Source organism: Rhinopithecus roxellana, chromosome 1 (assembly GCF_007565055.1).
Source record: "Rhinopithecus roxellana isolate Shanxi Qingling chromosome 1, ASM756505v1, whole genome shotgun sequence".
Lineage (NCBI taxonomy): Eukaryota > Metazoa > Chordata > Mammalia > Primates > Cercopithecidae > Rhinopithecus > Rhinopithecus roxellana.
Window position 1 is genome coordinate 203,688,474 of NC_044549.1, and position 18,840 is coordinate 203,707,313.

At 40.7% G+C, this 18,840-nt stretch overlaps 1 protein-coding gene across 15 annotated transcripts in view; it reads right to left on the minus strand.

Moving 5' to 3' along the window:
- Positions 1 to 2,290: 2,290 nt before the first annotated feature.
- The window catches only part of DLG1 (discs large MAGUK scaffold protein 1), a 274,249-nt gene continuing 257,699 nt past the window's right edge, over positions 2,291 to 18,840 (minus strand). For all 15 annotated transcript variants that reach the window (XM_030936950.1, XM_010381164.2, XM_030936930.1 and 12 more), the window contains 3 exons: positions 18,409 to 18,518; positions 11,972 to 12,063; positions 2,291 to 4,118 (listed from right to left, as the gene is read on the minus strand). In XM_030936950.1, the coding sequence (XP_030792810.1) occupies positions 4,012 to 4,118; positions 11,972 to 12,063; positions 18,409 to 18,518 (309 nt within the window). In that variant the 3' untranslated portion in view covers positions 2,291 to 4,011. The remainder of the gene's footprint in view (positions 4,119 to 11,971; positions 12,064 to 18,408; positions 18,519 to 18,840) is intronic.

Here is an 18,840-nt window from a genome sequence, read left to right on the forward strand (position 1 = left end):
TATGTTTTTCCTTGATATCTTTAAAACGCAACTTCTTCATTGTAATATCATAAATGTACCAATATTTAACAGCAGAGATTCAAACCTTCAGGGATTAATAAACCACAAAATCCAGCTCTTAGATTGGGAGGAAAAGGAATTTGTATGGTAGGAAAACTATTTTCTAGGAGTCAGGAGTTAAAAGTTCTAATTCTGGCTCTGTCCCTGATTTGCAGTGTAACTTTGTTAAGACATAGGGATCTTTAGGCTTCTATTTTATCACACGTAAATTAAGAGTATTCAAGGCAGAGAATCTTAGAAGGTAACTGCTCTAATACGTTAGAAAACAATTTTTACTAATTACTAAAATTCCTTAATTGCCATCTTTGGAGTTTAAATACTATAGTGTTTAGCAAGTATTTGTTAACCAGAGTGTATTTTGCTGGAATGAGCTCTGCAGGCTTGCTTCCATTATTATTATTTGTTTTTGAGATGGAGTTTCTCTCGTTGCCCAGCTGGAATGCAATGGTGTGATCTCGGCTCACTGCAACCTCTGCCTCCCGGGTTCAAGCGATTCTCCGGCCTCAGCCTCCCAAGTAGCTGGGATTACAGGCATGCGTCACCACGCCTGGCTAATTTTTTATTTTTAGTAGAGACAGGGTTTCTCCATGTTGGTCAGGCTGGTCTCGAACTCCCGACCTCAGGTGACACGTCTGCCTCCCAAAGTGCTGAGATTACAGGCGTGAGCCACTGCACCTAGCCTGCTTGCTTCCATTATTTGTTGAAGAGCCCAAGGTAGTCACAGAACAGGAAAGCAACCAGATAGCTACAGCCAAATCTAAGAGGCACTTTTCTTTTTGCCAACTTAAGGATATGAAGAGGCATATTAAAAAAGATAGCCTTTTAAAACATTTGAAACTGTATTATTCTCTGGACATTACAATAACGGACTCTTTTCTTACAAACATTGTTTCAATGCTGGTTTTAAAGGATTATTTCTTGGCATGTCACCGTGGCAGGGCTAGGCTGACTTGTTTCCCACAAACAGTCTTTTCAGCTTTGACGGGAGTGATTTGTTCTATGGGTCTGTCCTTACTAATTATATGACTTTGGGCAAGGATTTTCATCTAAGAGTCTTTCCTTATTTATAAAGGATTTTGCTAAACTAATAATTTAAGTCACAGTTCTTTACACAGTAGGGGGCAAAAAATGAGGCAGCCAAGTGTATTGGAAAGAATGTAGACTTGGGGCAGAGAGGCTTGGATCCAAATACTAAGCACTGCCACTTATTAGCTAAGTCATCTTGGGCAAGTGATTTAATGTAAACCTCATAGTGGGGCGAGTAACACCACCTTCTCTCTCTCTTTTTTTTTTTTAAATTAAGAGGTATGGGCCAGGCGCAGTGGCTCATGCCTGTAATCCCAGCACTTTGGGAGGCCGAGGGGGTGGATTACAGTCAGGAGTTCAAGACCAGCCTGATCAAGATGCTGAAACCCCGGCCGGGCGCGGTGGCTCAAGCCTGTAATCCCAGCACTTTGGGAGGCTGAGACGAGGTCAGGAGATCGAGACCATCCTGGCTAACATGGTGGAACCCCGTCTCTACTAAAAAATACAAAAAACTAGCCGGGTGAGGTGGTGGGCGCCTGTAGTCCCAGCTACTCGGGAGGCTGAGGCAGGAGAATGGCGTAAACCCGGGAGGCGGAGCTTGCAGTGAGCCGAGATCCGGCCACTGCACTCTAGCCTGGGCGACAGAGCGAGACTCTGTCTCAAAAAAAAAAAAAAAAAAAAAAAAAAAAAAAAGAAACCAAAAAACAATTAAGAGGTATGATACTAAAGTGGCTATTGCATAATACTCAGCAATCAGTAATCTCATTATTGATAATCCTGTACAATCTAGAAAGCTGCACAATCATATATTCTTACAAAAAAATCACTTAACAAGGACATCCAGAAAACAATGTTATGTAGATTTTAATACATAAATGGCATCCTTTTATAACCCACTTGCTATTTTACAACATGTGACTATTTGGTAAATACTTCAAAACAGCTTATGCTGGGGTCTTGTAAGGCAATTTCTGAAGCTCTTGAGATTTTACAACAGTTTTCTTCTAGTATGTTTGTATTTTGTTAACAACCTACAATATTTAGTGTAACAGCAATATTGTGTGTATTTCAATGTGTTAACATACTCTGTTGCCTAATGGCTCTTGAATTCAGTTATAAATTACATGATGCCTCAAATTGTTTCAAGAAAATGTTAGCTTGCAAAATATTTTTTTCTTTCAAAATTCAAGACACATTTAACATATGGATTTTACAATACAGTTTATTAGCTGTTCTCCTCTTCTTCATAAATGGAATGGATAATGTTGATAATTCTTTACAAACCAGTACTCATTTCTTTAAGAAAATGTAATGAGGAGGTTGTCAAAAACACATATTTAATAAACAACTCCAAAGAGCAATGGGAAGCCAAATATTATTATTAATATAAAGGACCAGAGAAACTGATTTCTGAAATAATTTCTACCTTTCACTAAAATTTCTTAAAATTGCTCACCATGAAGATTTGTGTAATTCTAGTGCAGAGCAGTGGATGAAAACTGTCTGAGGGGAAAACACACACATAAATGGGGCTTTTGCCTGCCTTCCTATTAACAAAAGGAGAACTAGAAGGAAAGGGCAAGGACCAAAATCAAACCTGATGACAAGAACAACAATAACAACAACAAGAACAACAACAACAAAAAACCCCAGGAACCATTTGAAAACTTTTGTAGAAAAGAGGAGAATATGCCCATACTTTTACTTATAATCTAATTTCCCTAGATGTTTCTCCTCATGATCACCATGCCCCCATTTTCAGTTCACAGGATTAAGGAAGATAAGTCTATTCAATTAATATTTAATTTAAAAACCAAACAAAAAGTTAGGAGTAGGTGGAAAAAGAAACAAAATATATTTTAAATATATATATATATACGTTTGTGTGTGTGCGCAACTATGTAAAGAAAATAATTCCCATAGTTACAGAGTTTAAAGAAAGTTTTATATATATATTTATATATATTTTATTATAACAAAATAGGCAGCTATTGTGGGTAAAATATTCAGTAAAATCTGACTCCTAAGAATACATTTTTAAGTTTTAGGCTATGAACTGGACCTCCTTTCCATTGCCATTATGGTTTCTACATCACCACTGTGATGTCTGATTTATCTGTATTTATATCTAGGAAATTTTCTCAACCTTCTGTGTAAACGGCGAACTTCCTTAGCACCTGAACATGGCCTCGATTCACAGAATGTGATGATCATTTACATATGAACAACTTCTGTAAGACACGATAGTGTTGCTCAAGTAGATTAAAAACATTTAAACGTTGTTATTCCTAGCAAATGTACTGGGAAAAAAGAACCTTCAAATAATAAAAGACTTTAAGAATGCTTAGGAAAAATGAAATCCCTTATGAAAGTTAACTCAGACATGAAGTTTTAAATTAAAAAATGTTTTCCTTATTTACCTATAATGAAACAATTGCTTTGATGATAGAAGCTGACTGAGAACAGGACTTGAGAGTAATACATTGGCCAAACCATGCTATTAAACTTAAGCGTGCATAGTTGTTCAAAGTCTACTAAATCACTGATTAAAACCACTTTTTCATTTGTACTGAAATTTGAAAAGAATGTATATAAAGCTTTTCCAAAAATCTCTTAAAGTTACTTTCCCTTAAACATTAAGGAATTTTACCACAATTTCTGCGTCTCCCCAAATTCTTAATAGCTGGTCAGGCCATTCCATGTTCAGTTCTGAAAAATGGCCACTAACCAATAGTGACGTTAAATAACACACATGATGTAACCTGAAGGAGACACTACATGTAAAAAAAGAAGCGCACCTGCAGACCATGATGTGGGATATAATTCAACATGAAATCAGTATTGAAGAAAGACTCCAGAGGAAAGGGCAAAGAGATGTCAAAGAAAATGGAATTGTGGAAAAGAGAAATAGAGAAACATGAGTTTTCATAACTTTTCTTTTGCTGGAACCCAGATGTAAGAACCAGACTGTTCTTCTATGATCTGTTTCACTTGGTTGTAAATGTCTTCCAGCGTATCTCCCTGTACAATAGCTGTAATGATAGAAACAAAATCAGAAATCTCCATTAATTGTCTATTTTGTCATTACAATTATTTTTTTTTTTTTTTTTTTTGAGACGGAGTCTCGCTCTGTCGCCCGGGCTGGAGTGCAGTGGCCGGATCTCAGCTCACTGCAAGCTCCGCCTCCCGGGTTTACGCCATTCTCCTGCCTCAGCCTCCCGAGTAGCTGGGACTACAGGCGCCCACCACCTCGCCCGGCTAGATTTTTGTATTTTTTTAGTAGAGACGGGGTTTCACCATGTTAGCCAGGATGGTCTCGATCTCCTGACCTCGTGATCCGCCCGTCTCGGCCTCCCAAAGTGCTGGGATTACAGGCTTGAGCCACCGCGCCCGGCCTGTCATTACAATTATTGGTGAAATAGCAGAAACTAATATCTTTGAGAAAGTTACTCATCCAGGAAGAATCACCATTTACGCACTGTTCACTTAGAAAAAACGGCTCACTTCATTAATTTTCCTACTTGTATAGTATAAAATTTTTATCTTAAAAATGGATCAAAAAGTAAGATTTGGTGATCTTTTGTTCTTTTACCATCTGAGCATATATTAGCTTTATTATTTTAAAACCAATTATTTTCTTAACTGTCCTGATTTCTCCATCACTATGTAGGAAAAAGGAAACTGGCTACAATCCCACAGACAGGATGATGCAGGATAATGTTTTGTTTTATTTTTTTTGGGGTAGGATCCCAGCGGAAAAGAGCTGGCTACAGATTGATGCTACTTTTTTCAGTTAAGCCGGCATGTCAGTTACTGTAGAGTAGGTGAATTATCTAAGCCAGCTTGTTAGTTTAGTGTTTAGAGACTTAATAATCAATGTTTATTTGCTGCCTGAAATAATGTGTGAAAAAAAGAGTAACAATTACTAATAAGTAATTCTTTGGAAATAGCTGAAGCCCCTGAGGTCTGTGGGGGATGAGGGTCAGTTAATAAAGCAAGCAAGCAAACAAACAAAAACAAAGTATCGCTAGACAGCAATAAGCATGAGTCACTTTTTAAGAGGAAAGAAAATGTTTATGGCTGGGCATGGGGGCTCATGCCTGCAATCCCAGCACTTTGGGAGGCTAAAGTGGAGGGTTGCTTGAGGCTAGGAGTTTGAGATCAGCCTGGGGAACATAGTGAGACACTGTGTCCAAAAAAAAAAAAAAAAAACTTAGCTGGGCATGGTGGTGTGTGCCTGTAGTCCTGGCTACTTGGGAGACTGAGAGAGCAGGACGATCTCTTGAGCCCAGAGTTCACATTTGCAGTGAGATATGATCGTATCATTGGATTGTACCATTTGCCTGGGTGACAAAGTGAAACCCTGTTTCTCACAAAAAAGTTTACATATAAATGAAATAATTCAGAATTGCAAATTAAATAAGTCACTTATTAAACTACAAAAAAATGCCCAGTGATCTTGGAAGAGCATCATAGGTGTAGATTTCCATGGTCTGAAAAACCGAGCATAAAATGTCGAAGGGAGATTTTAAATAATACTGTCTATTTGGTACCTGAGATTATGAGCATAGAAGAAAGAAGTTATATGTAGGTAAGAAGGGCTTATACGTAGCTAGGAATGCCTGAGTAACCAAGAATTTTAAGTAACATAATATTCGCTAGTATCAGTTTTGTGAGACTTCTACCTTTTGAGCTAAATACAGACATGCCTCAGTGTCCCTGAAGACTCAGTTCAATTGACAAGATACTTGGTTTGTGGGTTTGGCATCTTGATGCACTCCAACAGCACAGGACAGAATCCCAGAGCATTTCATAGTTTAGGCTGACAACAGCACACAAGGATTTATTTTAGGAGAAAAGAGCCAGGAATTGCCTTGGGAAATACACATTTTGCTTACTTTGTAAATTCATGAACGGCACGGTTAGTAAACCAGGATACTCCTTGGGAAGAAACTGGGAAAGTATAAGGCTGCAGACACCTTAACCATGTGGTTAAAATTAGCATCACAAGCAACGGCACAAGCAGACTCTGTAAACCTCCTTGTATGACACACAGAGGATACATCATTACGTCACTGCTATTCCTGCCCCAAATGCATAACCTAAATCTAATTATGAGAAAACGTCAGATAAATCCAAATTGAGGGAGGGACATTTTATAAAAGAATGGGTCTCTGGCCAGGTGCAGTGGCTCACGCCTGTAATCCCACCACTACGGGAGGTCAAGGTGAAGGTGGGCGATCGGAGGGGTTCCAGACCAGCCTGGGCAACACGGCAAAATCCCGTCTCCACAAAAAATACAAAAATTAGCTGGGCATGTTGGCTGCAGCCTGTAGTCCCAGCTCCTTGGGAGGCTGCGGTGGGAGGATCACTTGAGCCTGGGAGATGGAGGCTCCAGTGAACTGAGATTGCACCACTGCACTCCAGCCTGGGTGACAGAGTGAGACCCTGGCTCAAAAAACAAAACAAAACAAACGAAACAGAAAAAACAACAAAAAAACCCCCTAGTTTTTACTCTTAAAAAATGTGAGTCAAGGTCATGAATGACAAGACTTGGGAACTATTTCAGATTAAAGAACGTTAAAAATGTGATAATATTTCAGATTAAAGAACGTTAAAGATGTGATAATTCACTGCAACACGTGAGCCTGAACTGCATCTTGCACCAGAACAGAAAAACCATTTTTTTTCCATTTTGCTCTAAAGAGATTAAAAGAATAGTGAAATAATAATAAGATCTATAGTTAGATGAGACATATAATTATTAAATTTCCTGATTTTAGTAATAAAACTATGATTATAAAAGGGCATATCCCTGTTTTTTGGAAAAATACACACTGAAATATTTAGAAGTAAAGGGGCATCTACCTGAAACTTACCCTCAAGTGTTTCAGAAAAAAAATTATAAATGTGGTAAAATGTTAACACTTGAGGAATTTGGGTGAAGGGTACATGAGACTCCCTGTACTATTCTAACTTCAATTTAAGTCTGAAATTAGTTTGAAAAAAATAAGAAAGCACAAGGCTTATAAAAACCATGACCCTTACTGATACTCACTGTGAAGGTCAAATTTAGGCTGATATTATTTCAAACAAACATGTAACAACAAAAATGTCCAAAGACTTGAGGAGTCAGTTAAAGGACAAACTGAGTAAGAAAAGAATATTGGGGAATTGCTACCTACTCTTTTTTTTTTTTAAACAGACAGTATTTCAAAACGGATCAAAGGGCAACTAATCTTTGACAAGGGGCCAAGAACACACAATAGGGAAAGGCTAGTGTTTTAAAAACATGGTGTTGGGTAACCAAAACAGCACGGTACCGGTCCCAAAACAGAGACATAGACCAATGGAACAGGACAGAGTCCCCAGAAATAACACCACACATCTACAGCCATCTGATCTTTGACAAACCTGAGAGAGACAAGAAATGGGGAAAGGATTCCCTATTTAATAAATGGTGCTGGGAAAACTGGCTAGCCATAAGTAGAAAGCTGAAACTGGATCCTTTCCTCACTCCTTATACGAAAATTAATTCAAGATGGATTAGAGACTTCAATGTTAGACCTAATACCATAAAAACCCTAGAAGAAAACCTAGGTAGTACCATTCAGGACATAGGCATGGGCAAGGACTTCATGTCTAAAACACCAAAAGCAATGGCAGCAAAAGCCAAAATTGACAAATGGGATCTAATTAAACTAAAGAGCTTCTGCACAGCAAAAGAAACTACCATCAGAGTGAACAGGCAACCTACAGAATGGGAGAAAATTTTTGCAATCTACTCATCTGACAAAGGGCTAATATCCAGAACCTACAAAGAACTCAAACAAATTTACAAGAAAAAAACAAACAACCCCATCAAAAAGTGGGCAAAGGATATGAACAGACATTTCTCAAAAGAAGACATTCATACAGCCAACAGACACATGAAAAAATGCTCATCATCACTGGCCATCAGAGAAATGCAAATCAAAACCACAATGAGATACCATCTCACACCAGTTAGAATGGCGATCATTAAAAAGTCAGGAAACGGCCAGACGCGGTGGCTCAAGCCTGTAATCCCAGCACTTTGGGAGGCCGAGACGGGCGGATCACGAGGTCAGGAGATCGAGACCATCCTGGCTAACATGGTGAAACCCCGTCTCTACTAAAAATATAAAAAGTTAGCCAGGCGTGGTGGCGGGTGCCTGTAGTGCCAGCTACTCGGGAGGCTGAGGCAGGAGAATGGCATGAACCTGGGAGGCGGAGCTTGCAGTGAGCAGAGATCTGGCCACTGCACTCCAGCCTGGGCGATACAGCAAGACTCCTGTCTCAAAAAAAAAAAAAAAAAAAAAAAAACCAAAAAAAAAAAACCACACACAAAAAAAACGGGCAAAGGACTGGAATAGACATTTATCCAAAGAAGACATACAGATGGCCAACAGATACCAGTAAAAGTGCTCAACTTCTTTAATCATCAGAGGAATAGAAATCAAAATCATGAGGCCGGGCGCAGTGGCTCACGCCTGCCATCCTAACACTTTGGGAGGCTGAGGTGGGCGGATCACTTGAGGCCAGGAGTTCGAGACCAGCCTGACCAACATGGCAAAACCCTGTCTCTACTAAAAACACAAAAATTAGCTGAGTGTGGTGGCGGGTGCCTGTAATCCCAGCTATTCAGGAGGCTGAGGCACGAGAATCACTTGAACACAGGAGGCAGAGGTTGCAGTGAGCTGAGATCATGCCACTGCCTCCAGCCTGGGTGACATAGCAAGACTCTGACACACACACACACACACACACCCCATAATGAAATATCCCCTTAGACCTGTGTGGATGGCTGTTATCAGAAATATAAGAGATAACAAGTAGGCAATGGTATGAAGAAAAGGGAACCCTGTACAATGTTGGTGGGAATGTGAATGAGTAAAGCCATCATAGAAAATCGTGTGGACATTCCTCAAAAAAAATTTTTTTTTTGAGATGGAGTTTCGCTCTTGTTGCCTAGGTTGGAATGCAATGGCGCGATCTCGGCTCACCGCAACCTCCGCCTCCCGGGTTCAAGCAATTCTCCTGCCCCCGGCCTTCCAAGTAGTTGGCATTACAAGCATGCACCACCACGCCTGGCTAATTTTGTATTTTTAGTAGAGACGGGGTTTCTCCATGTTGGTCAGGCTGGTCTCGAACTCCCAACCTCAGGTGATCCGCCCACCTTGGCCTCCCAAAATGCTGGGATTACAGGCATAAGCCACCGTGCCCGGTCACCTCAAAAAATTAAAGACTGAACTATTATATGACCTAGCAATCCCACGACTGGGTATATATATCCAAAGGAAAGGAAATTGGGCCAGGCGTGGTGGCTCACGCCTGTCATTCCAGCACTTTGGGAGGCTGAGGCAGGCGGCTCACTTGAGGTCAGGAGTTTGAGACCAGCCTGGCCAACTCTATCTCTACTAAAAATACAAAAATTAGCTGGTGGGGTGGCGGCGCCTCTAGTCCCCACTACTTGGGAGGCTAAGGCAGGAGAATCAACTGAACCCAGGACACGACAGTTGCAGTGAGCCGAGATCCCGCCACTGCACTCCAGCCTGGGCAACAGAGCGAGACTGTCTCAAAACAAAACAATAAAAACAAACAAACAAAAAGCCAACAACAACAAACCCCAAGGAAAAGAAATGGGTGTGTTGGAGAGAAATCTGCACTCCCATGTTCACTGCAACATAATCAACAATAGCCAAGATAGGAAAATAGCCTAAGAGTCTGTCAAAAGATGAATGAGCCAGGCCTGGTGGCTCACGCCTGTAATCCCAGCACTTTGGGAGGCTGAGGCGGGTGGATCACCTGAGGTTGGGAGTTTGAGACCGGCCTGACCAACATGGAGAAACCCCGTCTCTACTAAAAATACAAAATTAGCCGGGCGTGGTAGCACATGCCTGTAATCCCAGCTACTCAGGAGGCTGAGGCAGGAGAATTGCTTGAACCTGGGAGGTTGTGGTGAGCTGAGATCACGCCACTGCACTCCAGCCTGAGCAGCAAGAGCAAAACTCCATCTCAAAAAAAAAAAAAAAAAAAAAAAAAAAAAAAAAAAAAAGTTGAATGAATAAAGAAAGTATCGTAGGCCAGGTGCAGTGCACCTATAATCCAAGCACTCTGGGAGGCCGAGGAAGGAGAATTGCTTGAGCCTAAGAGTTTTGAGACCAGCGTAGGCAACACAGCGAGACCCTGTCTCTACAAAAATAAAACATTAGCCAGGTGTGGTGCTGCACGCCTGTAGTCCCAGCTACTAAGGAAGCTGAAGAGGGAGAATTGCTTGAGCCCAGAAGGTTGAGGCTGCAGTGAGCCATGATCATGGCACTGTACTCCAGCCTGGGCAAGAACAAGACCCTGTCTCAGAAATGAACAAAAAAACCAAAAACAGGCTGGGTGTGGTGGCTCACACCTGCAATCCCAGCACTCGGGGAGGCTCAGGCGGGCGGATCATGAGGTCATGAGTTGAGACCATCCTGGCTAACACGGTGAAACCCCGTCTCTACTAACAAATACAAAAAATTAGCAGGGCGTGGTGGCGGCGCCTGTAGTCCCAGTCACTCGGGAGGCTGAGGCAGGAGAATGGCATGAACCCGGGAGGCGGAGCTTGCAATGAGCCGAGATCGCGCCACTGCACTGCAGCCTTGGCGACAGAGTGAGACTCCGTCTCAAAAAAAAAGAGAAAAAACTAAGTAACAACAAATAAAAACAAGTAACAACAAATATACATATCTATATATGTATGTATGTATGTATATGGTATATATACAACAATGGAATATTTTATTAGGCCATAAAAATGAAAATCCTATCATCTGCAACAACCAACATGAGTGAATGTGGAGGACCTGATGCTACATGAAATAAGCCAGACACAGCAAAACAAATACTGTATTTCATTTCTACGTGGAATCTAAAAAAGTAGAACTCATTGAAACACAGAGGTGGTTTCCAGGGACTGCAGAGTAGAAGAAATGGGGAGATGTTGGTGAAAGGGTACAAACTTTCAGTTATAAGGTAAGTCAATTCTGGGGATCTAATATACAGCAATAGTGACTATTGTTAATAAAGAGTATTAAGCATCTTCCCTACACACACAAAATGGTAACTGCGTGGTGAAAGACGTGTTAATTTGATTGTGTTACTCAATTTACAATGTATACGTTTATCACATCACATTATATGCCTTGAATATATACACATTTTGTCAATTATACCTCAACATGGCTAGAGAAAATGGATCAAAATTTATAAAGGATAAGAGGAAAATCAGAGTTTCATAGAATAAATGAAATCTAAATCTCTTTTTCCCTGGTCAAGTATGAATTATTCCTGTTTTTGCTGTTCCAATCAATAACCTAAGAAACATTAAATCTCAAGATTCCTGGCGGGGCGTGGTGGCTCACTCCTGTAATCCCAGCACTTTGGGAGGCTGAGGCAGGTGGGTCACCTGAGGTCAGGAGTTCAAGACGAGCCTGGCCAACATGGTGAAACCCCATCTCTGCTAAAAATACAAAATTAGCCAGGTGTGGTGGTGCATGCCTGTAGTCCCAGCTACTCAGGAGGCTAAGGCAGGAGAATCACTTGAGCCTGGGAGGCAGAGGTTACAGGGAGCCGAGTCACACCACTGCACTCCACTTGGGCGACAGAGCAAAACTCCGTCTCCAGAAAAGATTCCCCAGCACCGCTGCCTAGGCTAGATGAATTTCCCACAGGACAAAACCACTGATCTTAAGGGTTTGTTCTGAAAATGACAGTACTAGTTACTACTGGTAGATGCAGGCATAGTTCAAAATCCACTTGCATGGATCAGTTCACATGGCTTCAGAGCAAAATTTTATCTTAAAGAGGACTGTTACAACGTGGTTCCAACCTGTGAAATGTTCAGTGAACTCCTGTTCCAGTTTCATGGCTCTCTCAAACGTTTTTCTGGCTTGTTCTTCTGTTAGACGCTTATTCATTTCCCTATGCAAATAAATACAGAAATTGATAATGACCACATTGTATTACTTTTTTTAAAAAGACGACAAAGGAGAGAAGACACATACAATAGAAAATCAGGAAAAGTTGACTCTGTTGAAAATATGAATGTCATTAAAAACTTTAGTCATTCTGGCCATTTCTGGGATTTTTTTTTTTTTTTTTTTTTTTTTTTTGAGACAGGGTCTCACTCTGTCACCCAGGCTGGAGTGCAGTGGCGTGATCTCGGCTCACTGCAACCTCTGCCTCCTGGGTTTAAGTGATTCTCCTGCCTCCATCTCACAAGTAGCTGGATTATAGGCATGCGCCACCACGCCCGGCTAATTTTTATATTTTTAGTAGAGATGGGGTTTCACAGTTGGGCAGACTAGTCCCAAACTCCTGACCTTAGGTGATCTGCTCACCTCAGCCTCCCAAAGTGCTGGGATTACAGGTGTGAGCCACTGAGCCCAGCCTGTTTCTGGGATTTTTAAAAATAAAAGTAATAGACTGGGCATGGTGGCTCACATCTGTAATCCCAGCACTTTGGGAGGCCGAGGGAGGTGGATCACCTGAGGTCAGGAGTTCAGGACCAGCCTGGCCAACAAGATGAAACCTTGTCTCTACTAAAAATATAAAAATTAGGCGGGAGTGGTCGCGCATACCTGTAGTCCCAGCTACTTGGGAGGCTGAGGCAGGAGAATTGCTTGAACCCGGGAGGCAGAGGTTGCAGTGAGCTGAGATCATGCCACTGCACTCCAGCCTGGGTGACAAAGAGACCTTGTCTCAAAAAACAAACAAAAACATCAACTGATAATCTTATTGGGAAATCCCTCGTGTGTGGTAAGTTGCTGCTTTCAAGATTCTCTCCATAGTCTGACAGTTTGATGATAATGTGCCTCTGTGTGGGCATCTAAGTTTATCCTGCTTTGAGTTCCTTGATTTTCTTGGATTATATTCGTGTCTTTCATCAAATGTGGGATGTTTTTGGCTATTATTTCTTCCATCTCTCTGCCCTTCCCCTCTCTATTCTCCTCCAGGACCACCACGATGTGTGACTTGACTGCTTGATGGTGTCCTATAGGCCCTTTTCTTCAATCATTTCTCTGTTTCTCAGACTAAATAATTTCCATTGTTGTATCTTTAAGTTAAATTTGTTGACTCTTTCTTCTGTCTGCTCAAATCTCCCTGAATCCCTGTAGTGAATAAAATTAAATTTGAAATAAAACAGCTCTTGTTGCCCAGGCTGGGGTGCAATGGTATGGTCTCCACTCACTGCAACCTCCGCCTCCTGGGTTCAAGCGGTTCTCGTGCCTCAGCCTCCCAAGTAGCTGGGATTACAGATGCCCACCACCACGCCCAGCTAATTTTTGTATTTTTAGTAGAGATGGGGTTTCACTATGTTGCCCACGCTGGTCTCGAACTCCTGACCTCAGGTGTTCTGCCTGCCTCGGCCTCCCAAAGTGCTGGGGTTACAGGCATGAGGCACTGCGCCCGGCCAATTTTTGCTGACTTTTTGTAGAGGCAAGGTCTCACTATGTTGCCCAGGCTAGTCTCGAACCACTGAGTTCAAGTGGTTTGTCTCAGCCTTCTAAGTGCTAGAATCACAGGCATGAGCCACTGCGCTGGGCCTATCATTTTCTTGAGACTTTGTCCATGTCTTTTAGCTCATTTAGCATCTTGTTTTACAGTCTTAGTCTAACTCTTTCTCAAGGATAGTCTTCCGCAGGGACAGTTTATTTTTTCTTTGAATGGGCTGTATTTTCCTGTTTCTTTGTACGTCTTGTGCTTTTTGTTGGAAACTGCACATTTAACTCTTACAATGTGGTAACTCTGGAGATCACATTCTCTTCCTTTCCTAGGGTTTGCTGTTTTATTTCAAATTTAATTTTATTGTTTACTCTTGCAAGGTGTTTCTGTACCAGGAATCAGCCAGTCTTTTCAGGTATTTTCTAAGCCTGTGATTTTCCATGGATATGAAAATCTCCCCTCACATACATGGTTACTTTTGAATGTCCAGGTCTGGCCCCCAAAACGGGGGGGAGCAAAAAGGGGTGTGTATGTGGTATAGGTGGAAGGGGGAGGCGCTAGTCCTTTGTTTTCATTTGGTTTTCTTTTCTTTCTCCTCACTAATCACCACTGAAGGCAATGGCCCTTTAAATCTTTAAAAGTCACTTCAGCCTCCAGTGGAAGGGCTTGTAACAGTGGCAGTGGGGTCTGCAACAGTGGCTCACTTGATGGCTGTATGGCCGCACCTCCATGATCAGAAGCAGTAATTAGCTATCACAGCAAAGATCCCTGCTATTTGGAGGACAGAATCCTTATTGTCCACACTGGCTCCCACAAACCCTATGCAAAGCCGCTGGAAAATGTGTGCATGGCTACATGCTGTGGGGCTGAGGGTAGAGGAATAGGTAGTTGCTACCATGTTAAGAGCTGAAATTAACCTTTCAAACCTTCCCCTGGAAGTTATAAGCCTTCAATAGACTTCAGAGTTCCAAAACCGATAAAAATGGTGAACAGAGTTCCAAAATAGTAACATCAGACAGAGTCTGCCAGTGCAGTTGTTGTCTGGGTGGGGTGACAGATTCCCAGAGCTTCCTACTCTTCCATCTTCCCTCTAGCTCCATAATTGATTAGTTTTTAAATGTTAAAGCAGTGTTGCATACCAGAAATATACCCAACTTGGTTGTTATATTTTGCCTTATTAAAAAAATTCTTTGATTCAATTTGCTCCTATTTTGGTAAGGGTTCTTGCATCTATAGTCATAATTAAGACTGGCTTTATCATTTTCCTTTCCTATACAGTCCTTTCCAGGTTTGGGTATCAAATTAATGCTCATAAATTAGTTGAAGAGTTTGTATAAAATTGACATAGCTTCTTAGCTTTTGGTACAATTTAGTAAGTCCTCTAGGCTTAGTATTTAATTAGTGGAAAGGCTTTTTATGACGGGTTCAAGTCTTTACTAAGTACTAGATTATTTAGGTTTTCTATTTCTCTTTTCCCTTTCTATTTTTTCCTTAACATTTTCTGAAGTATAGGTTTCAAACACAGATGAGCAATATCAGAAAAATCGTATCATTCAGCTTGTTACATTTTCACAAACTTACATGCACCTGTGTACTTAGGTCAAGACACAGAACGTCACTAGTACCCCAGAATCCGGGTGTGCTCACTCTAGTCACCAACCCCTTCTCACAGGGTAACCTCTATTTGACTTCTATGAGCAATTACTAAATTTGGAATCATAGAGTATGTATATCTTTAGGTCAGGGTTTTTGTTTTTAACTCAAATTGTACTTGTGAGATTCTTCCATACTTTTGTATGTGGCGGGAGATTGCTCACTCTCATTATCATACAATGTTTCGTTGTGAGTATATCATAATTTATTTACATATTCTACTGCTGACAGTGTTTGGGTAGTTTCTAGTTTTTAGTTACTGACTCTTTTTTTTTTTTTTTTTTTTTGAGGCGGAGTCTCGCTCTGTCGCCCAGGCTGGAGTGCAGTGGCCGGATCTCAGCTCACTGCAAGCTCCGCCTCCCGGGTTTACGCCATTCTCCTGCCTCAGCCTCCCAAGTAGCTGGGACTACAGGCGCCCGCCACCTCGCCCGGCTAGTTTTTGTATTTTTTAGTAGAGACGGGGCTTCACCGTGTTCGCCAGGATGGTCTCGATCTCCTGACCTCGTGATCCGCCCGTCTCGGCCTCCCAAAGTGCTGGGATTACAGGCTTGAGCCACCGCGCCCGGCCTTTTTTTTTTTTTTTTTTTTTTTAAAGACAGGGTCTCACTCTGTCACCAAGGCTGGAGTGCAGTGGTGCAAGCATAGCTCACTACAGCCTCGATCGAACTCCTGGGCTCAAGGGATCCTCCTGCTTCAGCCTCCTGAGTAGCTGGGATTACAGGAATGCACTACCACATCCAGCTTTCTTAAAAGTTTTTTGTGGAGACAGGGTCGTGCTATGTTGCTCAGGCTGGTCTCTAACTCCTGACCTCAAGGAATCCTTCTGTCTTGGGCTCCCAAAGTGTTGGGATTACAGGTGTGAGCCACTGCACCTGACAGCTGCTAACTACTTGAACAGTAATGTCATCACTCTTGTACATGTCTTTGTAAACACATGTAAGCATTTCTGTTGAGTGTGTATCTAAGAATATGACTTCTGGGTCATAACTAATGTGTATGTTCAGCTTTAGGAGACATTATGGTACTATAAACAGTTTACCAATGAAGATGCACCAATTTGCACCCCTAATACTGTTATGAGTTTCAGTTGCTCCACATCCTTGCCAGCATTAAATATTTTCTGTCTTTTTCATTTTAACTATTCTGGTATGTGGGTGGTAGTATAAGACATCAGGGTTTAACTTGTATTTCCATGATTAATTGGGCACTATCTCACATGCTTATTATTTGGAGGTTCTCTTTTGTGATGTGTCCAAGCCCTCTGTCCTTTTTCCTGTTGGGCTGCCTCTGTCAATCTCTCTGATGTCTGCTGCATGTGTAGTCATATCCTCTTTTTCATGCCTGATATTCATATTGATATGCCTTCTTTCTTTTCTTGATCACTCCTAATGGTTTACTGTCTTTTCAAAGAGAACACTTTTGGCTTTGTTGATCCTCTTTTATGTTTGTTTTCTATTTCACTAATTTCTGCTCTGCCATATTTTTTATTTTTAAAATTTTTAATACTGTTTTCTTCTTCTTTTGACTTGGGACAGGGTCTCGCTGTCACCAGGCTGGAGTGTGATGGCATGATCTTGGCTTGCTGCAACCTCCACTCCCTGTGCTCAAGCAATCCCCCCATCTCAGCCTCCCAAGTAGCTGGGACAACAGGCGCACACCATCATGCCTGGCTATTTTTTTGTATTTTTAGTAGAGACAGAGTCTCACCATGTTGCCCAGGCTGGTCTTGAACTCCTGAACTCAAGCAATCCACCCAACTAGGCCTCCTGAAGTGTTGGGATTATAGGGGCTGGCCACTGTGCCCCACCTTCTATAATTTTGAGTTTGACTGATATTTTTTCAATTTCTCAAAATCTTAGATTTTCAACTTTCCTAATATTTGATTTTCAACATTCTTTCCTAACATTTAAAGCTGTGTGTATTCCTTCAACAAAGCTATGAAAGCCTCCAAACTCATTACTTGGCAATTCATTACTATTTAGTTCAAAACATTAATTTATTCTGTGATTTCTTCTTTGACTCACTCAGAAGTATAATGCTTAATTTCCAAATATATGAGAATTTTCTAGTTATCTTTTAGGTATTGGTTTCCATTTAAATTGCATTATAGTCAGAAAGTATTTGTTTTCTATCATTTGAAATTTGTAATCCAGCAAATGATGAGTTTTGGTAATTGTTTCATGTATACTGGAAATCCACGTGTATTCTGCAGATGGTGAGTGCAGTGTTTAACATATGTCAAGTAGGTAAAGTTTTTAATTTGTGTTATTCTTTGCCTTCACTGATTTTTTATATTTGTTTTCTTATTTAATTGCTTCCTCACAGGTATGTTAGGTTCCCTCTCGATGATTTTGGAATTACCTTTTTGCCCCTATGAAGCTGTCAATTTGTACTTTTTATGTTTTGAGAATGCTATTAAGTGCAAACAAATGTATGAACAGATCCTCCTGCTGGAGTGAATCTTTTACTTTTATGAAATGTCACTCTTAAGGCAAGTAGTACTTCTTGCCTTAAAGTATACTTCGTCAGCAATATAAAAATTGGCCTAGTTTAGCATGGTATAGCTTTTTCTATTCTCTTACTTTCAACCTATGGGAAAGTAGGTTTTCCCACAGCCTAATTTTTAAGGTGTGTCTGATGAAAGCAACAAATAATTTACTTTTTTCTTCACCCATTCTGACAATCCTTGTGTTTTAATTGGAACATTTAGTCCAGTAGTCTAATATTTGCCTTAGTTTATACCATCTTACTATTTATATGGTTTTGCCTCACTTGTTCTATGTTTCTATTTGCTCTTTCTTAATTTTTACTTAGATTCTATTTTTTTGTCCCCCAAAAGTATTACGTAATGGTTACACATTCTTCTGTTCTCTTAATGGTTACCTGAGAGCTGTGCTGCATACTTCAGTAGCCACTAGCCACACGGAGCTATTTAAAGTGCTAACATGTTACCTTATAACTTTAGTAATATTAATGATGATGATTACAATGACAATTTAAAACCCATAGTGCTTATTTAATCCTCACCACATAATCTGAGGTGAATATACATACTACTATTATCTCAGTTTTATAGATATAGAAACTGAGATGCAAGGAGAGTAAATAAATTACCCTACAGTGACTGAATTTGTACAAAGAGGCTATGCCTCAGGCATTTACACTTACATGATATTTTCCATGGATTTGGGTTTAATAAAAATGGAGACAGGGTAAAGCTGTGCAATCTGTAATCTCTTTATGGCATTTCCAGACACATCAAGGATACAGTGTTTGCCCTAAAATAAAGGGAACAAAGAAAAAAAAAAACCAGTGAACCAAATATTCTCAATAATATCAAAGGTACATTTCCCACAGGCCCAGAGTCTAAATCGTGGTATGTCTGGATCCTTGTTCACTTTAAGCAAACTTGTCACTTCTCTCAGCAAACCTGATAGGAAATGAAATGATTATGCATAATTAATTTGCCATTTTCAAACAAATGTTATATTTAAAAAGGAATGAGAATACAGTTCCTAGTTTTCACAGATCAGTAATTTCTCAAAATGGTGAAAACCAGAGCTCCGCCCCCCCCCTTTTTTTTTAAATTTAAGAGACAGG